This window comes from Lepidochelys olivacea (genome assembly GCF_965140295.1).
Source record: "Lepidochelys olivacea isolate rLepOli2 genome assembly, chromosome: 23".
In the NCBI taxonomy this organism is placed as follows: domain Eukaryota; kingdom Metazoa; phylum Chordata; order Testudines; family Cheloniidae; genus Lepidochelys; species Lepidochelys olivacea.
Window position 1 is genome coordinate 10,510,313 of NC_140433.1, and position 11,917 is coordinate 10,522,229.

At 46.2% G+C, this 11,917-nt stretch overlaps 1 protein-coding gene across 3 annotated transcripts; it reads right to left on the bottom strand.

The window, feature by feature from the left end:
• Nucleotides 1-994: 994 nt before the first annotated feature.
• On the bottom strand, nt 995-9,834 carry LOC311511938 (uncharacterized protein). 3 transcript variants are annotated; one of them, XM_084612904.1, is made up of 3 exons: nt 8,992-9,834; nt 3,593-5,369; nt 995-3,258 (listed from the first exon to the last, which is right to left on the bottom strand). In XM_084612904.1, the coding sequence occupies exons 2-3, from the start codon at nt 4,948-4,950 to the stop codon at nt 3,183-3,185; spliced, it is 1,434 nt and encodes a 477-aa protein (XP_084469030.1). In that variant the 5' UTR covers nt 4,951-5,369; nt 8,992-9,834; the 3' UTR covers nt 995-3,182. The 3 variants fall into 3 exon arrangements, with proteins under 3 accessions (XP_084469030.1, XP_084469029.1, XP_084469028.1); XM_084612903.1 differs by having other exon boundaries at nt 3,593-5,603; XM_084612902.1 differs by lacking the exon at nt 8,992-9,834 and having other exon boundaries at nt 3,593-6,041.
• Nucleotides 9,835-11,917: the final 2,083 nt, after the last annotated feature.

Below are 11,917 nucleotides of genomic sequence, written 5' to 3' on the forward strand. Positions count from 1 at the left end.
TTCAGCTCCCATTCAGGCCTGCTCTACATGGGAAAGTGTTTTCTGGTATAACCTGTGGGTGAATTTAAACTGATGCAGTAATCCCTTTTGTTGGACCATCTTCTGTGGGTGAAGGAGATAAGCTGACACTGAGAACCTTTCCTGGACTTGAAGACAAGTTCTGTGTAAGCTTGAAAGCTTGTCTCTCTCACCTACAGCAGTTGGTCCAATAAAAGTATATTACCTCACCCGCCTTGTCTCTCTCATACCCTGGGACTGACATGGCTACAGCAACACACTGCAAATAATAACTCCTAGCTCTCATCATTGGTAGATCTCAAAGCATTTCACAAGGCAGCTCAGTCTCATGATCGCCATTGCATAGCTGGAGAACCTGAGGCAAGCAGATGGGATCAGACTCACCCAAGGTCACACAGCAGCAGATCCAGGATGAGAACTCCAGCCTCCTGAGTCTGGTCCTCTATTCGCTAGGCAACACTTCTCTAGTCAGCGCTCTAGTCTTGCTCCAGGGATCTGCAGCTGTGCCAGCACACTACTGGGAAGCTTTAGGGTAAGGGTGGGAACATCGGTCAACTGGATGGTGAAGTGGGTCAAGTGTAGGCCAGGCATAGCCAGCTGGGGTTCCCTAAGCCAATTCTAGAAGCCACTGTATTTTAGTAACAACATGGTCTGACATTGTCTCCTGTTGGGCTAACTCAGCACCCTCTCCACCAGTACCGATTCACTGGGACCGCATTGGTCAGACAGTTGGCAGAGGAGGCCAGTTAATGGAGGGGAGATACAGTGAGTGGGGGGTTATCCCCAGTCGCTAGGATTGTGTAAGCAAACAGGAAGGAAGTGCTGGGGGGCGAGGGAAAAGTAGGGAGTCAGAAGGAGAGCAGCTGCAGGCAGGGCCTGCTGCAGCGTTCCCCAGACGCCAGTTGGGCTGGGAAGCTGGCTACAGACTGTAAATATAACATCTGATAAAGCAGGGTGTGGAGTGGGTGTTGTCGAAGACTCGAACCCCAGACGGCACGGTTCGTTGTCTGACCGGAGAGAGACAGGCAACACCAGCAAGGTCCGAACTCAAAGCTCTTTATTGAAGAGTGCACACAACAATAGAGAGCGGCCCGTCTCCAAAGAGAACCAGCCAGCCTCTAAGTAAAACTCATAGGTTTTTATAGACAGTCCCATCGCGTCACAGATTTATTCATAAAGCAGCCCCCCCCCATATTAGTTAAAATCCTCTTTCTCTATATGCATGCACATCTACCCACCTTATTGTAGATAACTTTTAGCAAATCGTAGTGCTTCACTAACTTTCTTATCGGTATGGGTGTCAACCAGGAGACGAGGAGTTAAAACAGACATAACACAAGAGTAGGGAGTGGAAAACAGCGCCTCTGTATCTCAAGGACTGTTCCCAGCACATCTGGTACAAAAATGCAGGAATGCAGGTCTCCCCGTTTTTCTCACTCTCTGTAATTTAAACACATATTCCTTCATTCTACTTTCAGAGAATTTCCCAGCAGCCTCTCTTAGCCTGACTTTGGTTCGGTTGGCATAACTGCCTCCTGTTTAGCTTTTCACACCTAACAGTCCCCCCTTTGTCCCCAGAGTGCCATACTGGCCTCTGTAGGTAGTGACTGGGTACCAATCACTGGTTGGTAGGGCACAGCTTGGTACCTAGCCAACAGCCACATCTTAACATAACATACAAAACTATTAGGCCACAAACAATTACAACGGCACTGCGAAGCAAGTTATGTAACCAGCCACCTATATCTGGAACCCAATTGAACAAATTGCCCCACCATGAGTTGACTTGCTCTCCTCCATGGTCTTTTGCAACTTGCATAAGGTGGTTTGCTCTTTCCCAGGTGGCGTTGAAACATCCGGAACATATACACAACATTCTTGCCCAATTAATGCACATGTTCCTCCCTGAGAGGCCAGCAAAATATCTAATGCCAAGTGGTTTTGAAGAACCATCTGCCTTAGTTTTTTTTGTTCGGTTGCCAAGTCTACCAAGGCATCGGTAGTAGTATTTGCCATCATCTCCAACACTCCCTGAAGTCTCATGACTCCTTCCCCAATATTCCAAGTGGCACCTCCACAGGCGAAGACAAATCCTGCACAAGCACCCATCCAGTCATTGAGAGCACACCAAGTAAGGGGGTGAGAGTCATTTGCATCTTCCTCAGCCCCTCTTACATTTCTGATTTTCCCTTTAGGGTGACATGTGCGATATACTACAGGTGGTTCTAACCAAGCCAAGTAGCAGGATCCACTCCATGAAGGAGGGAGGGCTAAGTATGCCTTGTTACCATACACCCAGTATACTCCAAAAAGGGTAGGAGTGACTTTGGACCAGGTATTATTAATACGTTCGTACCATCCGGTCCAAGATGGGAGGAGGGAGAATTTAGCCGCGGAGGCGTTAGAGGAACATAAACACATAGTATGAGTTGGCAGGTTATACCCAAGCATTCAATTTATAACGTAATGCTCAATCAACTTATGTCCTTCATACAAAAAATGTTTTTCCCCATGCAGACTGCACTTGTTACCCATGAATCTATACCATGCGGAGGTGCAAGAGGTTGCCCCATCCAGGAGAGAGATATTAGGACCTCTTTTACTCCCAAAATGAGTGCCATTAAAGTAGGCTGTGCACTCACTATTACCCAAAGCTATTTTCCCTTCTCTTAAGAGGCACCATTGACCAACTCGTTTCCAAACTATTAGATACCTGCTTTCAGAGATGCCGGTATCAGCCCAGGTAATATTTCAATTGCCTGAAGAATTCTTCCAGGACGGAATCCAGGTCATATTCATTGCACTAAGGGGAATAGGAACCATGGGAAGAACTTTTTGGCTATGTGCTGGTATTAATGAGCACACCCAGCATGAAGTGTTTTGTAAGTCTGGCATACGAGATTTCATTTCATGGGCAAGACATATAAATGTGTTAGAACTGTGTGATTCTATAGTCCCAACCCCCCTACAGATCAACAATACAAGAACCCAGCTTAGAGAACGGGGCCATCCTTCCCTGAGAGGACACCACCAACTCAAGGTTTTTTTAGCTGCAGCCAGAGCTTCAGGTCGCCCAAAGGGGTGGCAGTCCATTTGTCTTGAGCACAGATGTCGTCTGCTTCTGATTCACCTGGTTTACAGTGGGGTGAACGTGCGTAGCTCCCTCAAAGTCCGACGCTGTCTGCTTCTGGGGAACCTTTTTCCAGGTCAGGTTCCCTAGCAGTGCAATACAGGTTAGCTCTGTCAGTGAACAAGGGAGAGGTTAAAAGAAAAGGAGTACTTGTGGCACCTTAGAGACTAACCAATTTATTTGAGCATAAGCTTTCATGAGCTACAGCTCACTTCATCGGATGCATACTGTGGAAAATGTAGAAGATCTTTTTATATACACACAAAGCATGAAAAAATACCTCCTCCCACCCCACTCTCCTGCTGGTAATAGCTTATCTAAAGTGATCACTCTCTTTGCAATGTGTATGATAATCAAGGTGGGCCATTTCCAGCACAAATCCAAGGTTTAACAAGAATGTCTGGGGGGGGGCGGGATAGGAAAAAACAAGGGGAAATAGGTTACCTTGCATAATGACTTAGCCACTCCCAGTCTCTATTCAAGCCCAAGTTAATTGTATCCAATTTGCAAATGAATTCCAATTCAACAGTTTCTCGCTGGAGTCTGGATTTGAAGTTTTTTTGTTGTAATATAGCAACTTTCATGTCTGTAATCGCGTGACCAGAGAGATTGAAGTGTTCTCCGACTGGTTGATGAATGTTATAATTCTTGACATCTGATTTGTGTCCATTTATTCTTTTACGTAGAGACTGTCCAATTTGACCAATGTACATGGCAGAGGGGCATTGCTGGCACATGATGGCATATATCACATTGGTGGATGTGCAGGTGAACGAGCCTCTGATAGTGTGGCTGATGTTATTAGGCCCTGTGATGGTGTCCCCTGAATAGATATGTGGGCACAGTTGGCAACAGGCTTTGTTGCAAGGATAGGTTCCTGGGTTAGTGGTTCTGTTGTGTGGTATGTGGTTGCTGGTGAGTATTTGCTTCAGGTTGGGGGGCTGTCTGTAGGCAAGGACTGGCCTGTCTCCCAAGATTTGTGAGAGTATTGGGTCATCCTTCAGGGTAGGTTGTAGATCCCTAATAATGCGTTGGAGGGGTTTTAGTTGGGGGCTGAAGGTGACAGCTAGTGGCGTTCTGTTATTTTCTTTGTTAGGCCTGTCCTGGAGTAGGTGACTTCTGGGAACTCTTCTGGCTCTATCAATCTGTTTCTTCACTTCCGCAGGTGGGTATTGTAGTTGTAAGAATGCTTGATAGAGATCTTGTAGGTGTTTGTCTCTGTCTGAGGGGTTGGAGCAAATGCGGTTATATCGCAGAGCTTGGCTGTAGACGATGGATCGTGTAGTGTGGTCAGGGTGAAAGCTGGAGGCATGTAGGTAGGAATAGCGGTCAGTAGGTTTCTGGTATAGGGTGGTGTTTATGTGACCATCGTTTATTAGCACTGTAGTGTCCAGGAAGTGGATCTCTTGTATGGACTGGACCAGGCTGAAATTGATGGTGGGATGGAAATTGTTGAAATCATGGTGGAATTCCTCAAGGGCTTCTGTTCCATGGGTCCAGATGATGAAGATGTCACCAATATAGCGCAAGTAGAGTAGGGGCGTTAGGGGATGAGAGCTGAGGAAGCGTTGTTCTAAGTCAGCCATAAAAATGTTGGCATACTGTGGGGCCATGCGGGTACCCATAGCAGTGCTGCTGATCTGAAGGTATACATTGTCCCCAAATGTAAAATAGTTATGGGTAAGGACAAAGTCACAAAGTTCAGCCACCAGGTTAGCCGTGACATTATTGGGGATAGTGTTCTTGATGGCTTGTAGTCCATCTTTGTGTGGAATGTTGATGTAGAGGGCTTCTACATCCATAGTGGCCAGGATGGTGTTATCAGGAAGATCACCGATGGATTGTAGTTTCCTCAGGAAGTCAGTGGTGTCTCGAAGGTAGCTGGGAGTGCTGGTAGCGTAGGGCCTGGCACTTCACCTTGTCCTTTCCCCTGCTGTCCAAAAGGAGGAAAGACAAAAACCCAGAAGGAGGGACAGGCTGATCAGTAGTCGAAGTGAAGTCATCTTGAGGTGGGGGGGTCTTTTTGCAGTAAGAAGCATGGGTCCAGGCAGTCAGTCCTTGGCACTTCACAGCAGTGTGGGTAGTTAGCAGGACTTAATAAGGGCCTTTCCAGCATGGGGCCAGAGTAGTCTTTCGTTGATGGACCTTTATGTAGACCCAGTCACCTGGTTTTAACAAATGGCAGGTTTGCTCAGGATCCTTGGAGCAGGACTTCTTTCACCTGTAAATACAGAGACCTAACACATTTCATTAATGTCTGGCAGTGTTCTGCAGATCTCACAGCTGCTTGGGCACATTCAAGCTCCCTTCTTTCTTGGCTGTCAGCCAAATCCTAGCTGTGAGTGGTGTCCTTGGGCAGGCCAGCATCTTATCTTTGGACCGAGCCTCCCAGCTACAGCGTTGAATTAGCTCATCCTCCGTTCTTTTTCTTCTCCCCTTCTTGGCTTCTATTAACCTGCAAAGGAAACTTTCACTTTCCACTCACACACCTTTGTTCAAAAATGAACACATATACATTGCCCATTATACAGCACTCTAGTCTTATTGTTCAATGTATGGCAGATACACCCTTCTAGTAAAATGACTTTATTACAGAGCTTTGGAGCAACAAGCCAGGACAAGCACACCCACTTTTGAGGAGTCCACTTGGTACAACCTCTGGTGTCCAATAGCTTTCCTCCCTCCCCAGCCCTCTGGCTAGCAATTTGAGGTAGCCAGAAGGATCCCATGTATAATATGGGGAGTGGGTTAACCTTTCATGTCCTTGCTTCCAAAGACTGTTGGTGTGTGAATTTTAACAATTTTTTTTCAATTAAAAGATCTGGCCAATGAAATTTATTTTTCTTTCTTAAGCAAAAATTAGTATATTACATTTTCCTGATATTATCCAAAAACTTTGTATTCCAAGTTGAATAAAACAAGTATCTGCATTTTAATTTAACCCTTCTATTTAGTTTTAAACTAAACTGTCCTATGAAAAATTAAACACAGCAATTCTGGCCACAAGACAAATACCACAAGACAGGACATAGAACACAGAACAGAATTCCTATTATGCCAGTAAATTCATGATATGTTGAATTGCTTTTCATCTCGCATCAGTTTTCTCTGATTTTCTGAAAGACAAAAAGAACATAGATCTACCCCTTCTGGGCAGTCAGTCATTGCTTAAAATATTTCCTTTTTATATAAATACCCTTGTTAATTGCAGGCAAAACAGAGGAATTACCCATATTTTTTTGTATTTCTTTCATAGGCAGCCCAGGTTTCAGTGGCTTTTACCTTATCAGTTAGGTAATTTACATTAAAACAAATGCTTTTCGGCTTGCTTTTGGACCCACAACTTAAAGATGTTTACTTTAAAAAGGGCACAATAAACTTTACCAGACTTTTAATTGCCTTTTACTTTTAACTCCTGTTTTCACAACACACAACTCTAAAAAGGAAAATACCAACTATTTTAGCCCCTTAGAGTCTAATAGGATCTTAATTAAATAGCATTATATATTTACATTCCTTTATACATTTGGGTGGTTAAGTTCCAATAAAACCCCTTATGTTCTTTTAGCTAATTTGACTAAATTTTTCATAGCCAAATGATTTCAATCACATAGTCTCTTTGCCTGGATTTATTTACAGACATTTCTTTGAAAAAAAGGCCCATTTTCCCTTCAGAATGGCTGCAAAGAAACCAAAAATTCTTTTTCTTTAGCATAATTCCCTCCAGCAACTACAGAGTTAACAGGTTTCAGAGTAACAGCCCTGTTAGTCTGTATTTGCAAAAAGAAAAGGAGTACTTGTGGCACCTTAGAGACTAACCAATTTATTTGAGCATAAGCTTTCGTGAGCTACAGCTCACTTCATCGGATGCATACTGTGGAAAATACAGAAGATGTTTGTTTTTATACACACAAATCATGAAAAAATGGGTGTTTACCATTACAAAAGGTTTTCTCTCTCCCCCCCCACCCCACTCTCCTGCTGGTAATAGCTTACGTAAAGTGATCGCTCTCCTTACAATAAGAAAAGGAGTACTTGTGGCACCTTAGAGACTAACCAATTTATTTGAGCATGAGCTTTCGTGAGCTACAGCTCACTTCATCGGATGCATGCCGTGGAAACTGTAGCAGACTTTATATATACACAGAGAATATGAAAAAATACCTCCTCCCACCCCACTGTCCAGCTGGTAATAGCTTATCTAAAGTGATCATCAGGTGGGCCATTTCCAGCACAAATCCAGGTTTTCTCACCCTCCACCCCCCCCCACAAATTCACTCTCCTGCTGGTGATAGCCCATCCAAAGTGACAACTCTTTACACAATGTGCATGATAATAAAGTTGGGCCATTTCCTGCACAAATCCAGGTTCTCTCACCCCCTAACCCCCCTCCCAAAAACCACACACACAAACTCACTATCACTCTCCTTACACAAGCCACTGGCCCACCTTGATTATCATACACATTGTAAGGAGAGTGATCACTTTACATAAGCTATTACCAGCAGGAGAGTGGGGCAGGGGGCGGGGGGTGGGGGGGAGAAAACCTTTTGTAGTGATAATCACTCATTTTTTCATGGTTTGTGTGTATAAAAACGTCTTCTGTACTTTCCACAGTATGCATCCGATGAAGTGAGCTGTAGCTCACGAAAGCTTATGCTCAAATAAATTGGTTAGTCTCTAAGGTGCCACAAGTACTCCTTTTCTTTTTACAGAGTTAAAGTCTCACTTTCTTTCCTTAAATCACTTGCTTATTTTCCAAAACGACACCCTAATCAACTCAGATTTTACCATTCCAAGTATTATTCCGGGATTTAAGTTTCCCATTCCTGTAATTATTTACTCCTTTTCTTTCACTATGCCCTCCAAGTTTCCAACCTGTTTTCCAATCTCTCTATCTGTTGCTTGCCCGCTTGGGCCCAATCCTGTTTTTCTCTCTGAACTGTCCCTTCCATGAGCACCAGCTTTGTTCCACTACCAATTTCACAAGGAGGCTGGGCTTCTTAACTAGCCCCCAGCCCTCCTGGTCTCTTCTCTTAAATATTCTCACTCACAAGGGCTACCTGAGTCCTCCCCCATGAGGCTTGTCACCTGGACAGAACACACGGCCAATTGGCGGTTTAACTATTTAATTTCCTCTTATGGCAGACACACTGTTGTTACGGCATATCCTGAGCACAAATGGTTAAATTTTGACAAGTCTCTGAAGGACTGGTACTTGCTTAGCCAGTGCTTCCTTTTCTGCCTGGAAGTCCTGTCTTAAGGCTTGCAACTGGTCCTGGGCATAGGCCAGAAAGCCGAGGGTAAGCCGGAGGAGGGGCAGAAGCAGGCATAGCACAGAGCGGGGCTGGAGACCCCTGAGATGAATGAGAAAAGGAGGAGGAAAGAGGACGTCCTTGACTCTTCTATACAAACAGCTTTGAAAGCCATACGTCCTTCTTTTGGCTTATAATTATACCATACAAACAAATAATCCATTTGTCCCGGTCTAAGATCGACCAAAATATCTCTTAAGGAATCCATCCTGTCTGTGGAAAAAGTTCCACAGGCTCGCCAATCTTGTGCAGGAGGTCAGACTAGATGATCATAATGGTCCCTTCTGACCTTAGTATCTATGAATCTAGTCGGGGACAAATGGGTGGTGAAAGCTGGCCATTGAACCTGACATAAATTATTCATTTTTGATTTAATTAACCCAGTAGTTCCAGAGATTCCCTTCCAATCTCTGAGTATCAGAGACAACGGGGCGTCCCCCAGGCATTTACTGCCAAATTGTCCCATCCTAGGTGGAAAGGGGACTCAAACCCACAATTCCCAACTCTTAGTATCAAGCAATCGCTTACCTCTCCAGGGACTCGAACCCCAAAGACCCTCTCCAGGGACTCAAACCCTGAAGACCTGGATCTGGAGCCTACTCAATGGGTAGGTGGATGTTGCTAGATTTCTACGGGCTTCAGCTGGTTCACAGAACACACCTGATCGCCGACGCAGGAATCAGATCATTGGCAAGGCTCCTCGAAGCCGGAGGATGCGCGCTGCGTTGCTTTTAGAGTCTGATCCTACACTGGAGAGTCAGACGGGTCCCGGCGGAGTTGCCAAATTGTCAAGGACTCGAACCCCAGACGGCACGGTTCGTTGTCTGACCGGAGAGAGACAGGCAACACCAGCAAGGTCCGAACTCAAAGCTCTTTATTGAAGAGTGCACACAACAATAGAGAGCAGCCCGTCTTCAAAGAGAACCAGCAGCCTCTAAGCAAAACTCACAGGTTTTTATAGACAGTCCCATCGCGTCACAGATTTATTCATAAAGCAGCCCCCCCCCATATTAGTTAAAATCCTCTTTCTCTATATGCATGCACATCTACCCCCCTTATTGTAGATAACTTTTAGCAAATCGTAGTGCTTCACTAACTTTCTTATCGGTATGGGTGTCAACCAGGAGACGAGGAGTTAAAACAGACAAAACACAAGAGCAGGGAGTGGAAAACAGCACCTCTGTATCTCAAGGACTGTTCCCAGCACATCTGGTACAAAAATGCAGGAATGCAGGCCTCCCCTCTTTTCTCACTCTCTGTAACTTAAACACATATTCCTTCATTCTACTTTCAGAGACTTTCCCAGCAGCCTCTCTTAGCCTGACTTTGGTTCGGTTGGCATAACTGCCTCCTGTTTAGCTTTTCTCACCTAACAGTGTGATCAGTTATTGAGGTTGGAAAGGACTCTCGGGACCACCCAGTGTCACATCCCATGTGCTGTGTCTCCCCCCCCCCCCCCCCCAGCTTGGGTGGGAGGGATAGCTCAGTGGTTTGAGCATTGGCCTGCTAAACCCAGGGTTGTCAGTTCAATCCTTGAGGGGGCCATTTGGGGCAAAAATTGGGGATTGGTCCTGCTTTGAGCAGGGGGTTGGACTAGATGACCTCCTGAGATCCCTTCCAACCCTGATATTCTATGATTCCCATGTCACCTGGCAGGGTAGAGGGCTGTGATGTCTGTCAGGGGCAGGCTGGGATACCATTCAAAGAGGGCAGAGTTCAGGCTATGGGGCAGGGCCAGCAGACTTCTTAGCTGTGCATTTCCTAGCCTTCAGTGCATTTTACCATAGCTCTGCCTGTCCTGAACTGCGTGGTTTTACAGGCCCAGACCCTCGACCGGTATTTAGACTGCTAATTTCCATTGATTTCAGCCTCTGAGGGTCTGGGTCATAGAGTTTAAGGCCAGAAGGGACTATATGATCATGCACCTCACAGGCTATTAAACTTGACCCCAGATACCCCTATATTAAGCCTAGGAATCGAGGTACACTTGCTATTCTGGAAGGACACGGCGGCCCTGCTGCTAGCACTTAACTGCAATAACAAAGTTTTGGGGCAGTGAATTTCCATTGTTTTTGGAGGAAGCAGTTGGCAGTGGGGGAGGCGCAAGGAGGGTTCCTGGGAATATCTCAGCACCACTAAGCTACCATCTGTGCCCTCCTCTTCGCTCCTCCTGCCCCGAGTTGGGCTGATCCTCTATCCCAGGAGGCAACATTTCTAGAATAGAGGTGGTAATCAAAGGGCTGTGAGCAGCACATATGGAAGGCAGAATTAGCAAAGGGGGAAGGGGCTCTGCTTCACTGGAGGAAGGCAGAGGTGTGAAGTGGCCCATTCAGCTCAATGTGATGTTCTCAGCTGAATGAGAACACCCCATATACAGCCTGACACAGGAGCTAAGAGGTGTGTGAACTGCTCCATTCCTCTCTGTGAGCGCTCTCCTAGTCTGTACTCCACACCTCGGGCAGCCCACTAGATTTCATGACAGTCTGCCTGAGACCCTGGGGTTGAGAGCAATTTAAAAATTAAAATCAGCTCCGTAGCGGGATCTGAGGAGCCCTTGAGCAACTAACTTCACGGTGGCCCCAAGAAGTCTCCCCCAGCCCCTCTTGTGGTATGCCAACATTCAAGAGAATCCCACTAGGCCCCTGGATTTTCAGGATTGCTCATAACACAGCAAGCTATGTAGTGAGAACCCCTTGATCCAGCAACCCCAAACTGAAACCACGAACTCTGCCCGGCCCTTGTTGTCCCGTACCAGTTTGCAAGGCAACCTGCCTCCATACAAACGCGAGGCGTTGTTTTGACTGAGTCCTTGAGTAACTGGAATCAGTCATCTTCCCTCTATTTAATAACAACAGGTAGAACTTTTCCTTGGTAGATCCCAAAGCGTTTTCCAAAGCGGGGGTCAGATGGGGAAACTGAGGCACGGGGAAAGGCAGCCTCTTGGCCAGTGGCAGGAATTGAGCCTGTTACCCAGCTCGCTGAGTGGCCTGTCCCCCCAGCCCAGGCAAGTGTGACACCTCATCTTGAGGCTAGGTCGTACCCTTTTTCTCAGAGCTTCAGCTTTATTTCCTCCATCTGGCATAAAATCAGCGCATCAACCCTCTCTTCCCCCAACCTGGAGTCTTCTGTTCTCTACAGATCCCGCTGCTACAGGCTACTAGCCCTGGAGTGACCCTGTTTCCTGCAGCTCTCCCCTTGACCCAGGACCTCTCTGTTGCTGACAGCTCTCTGCCCCAACTCAGCCACCGGGTGTGCTCACTGCATGGAAGAAGGCAAGGACCTGTGGGATGGGTTTTTACCAGGCCATGATTTTATTACTCAAAGGACATCCCAGGGTCCCATTGAGGACGATAACACAGCCCAATGCAGTCACTCACACCCCCTTGATCCTTTGTTCTTGGGGGGCTCCCATGGCAGGGGGGAACCAATCATCACATTGGGAGGTTCTCTGGGC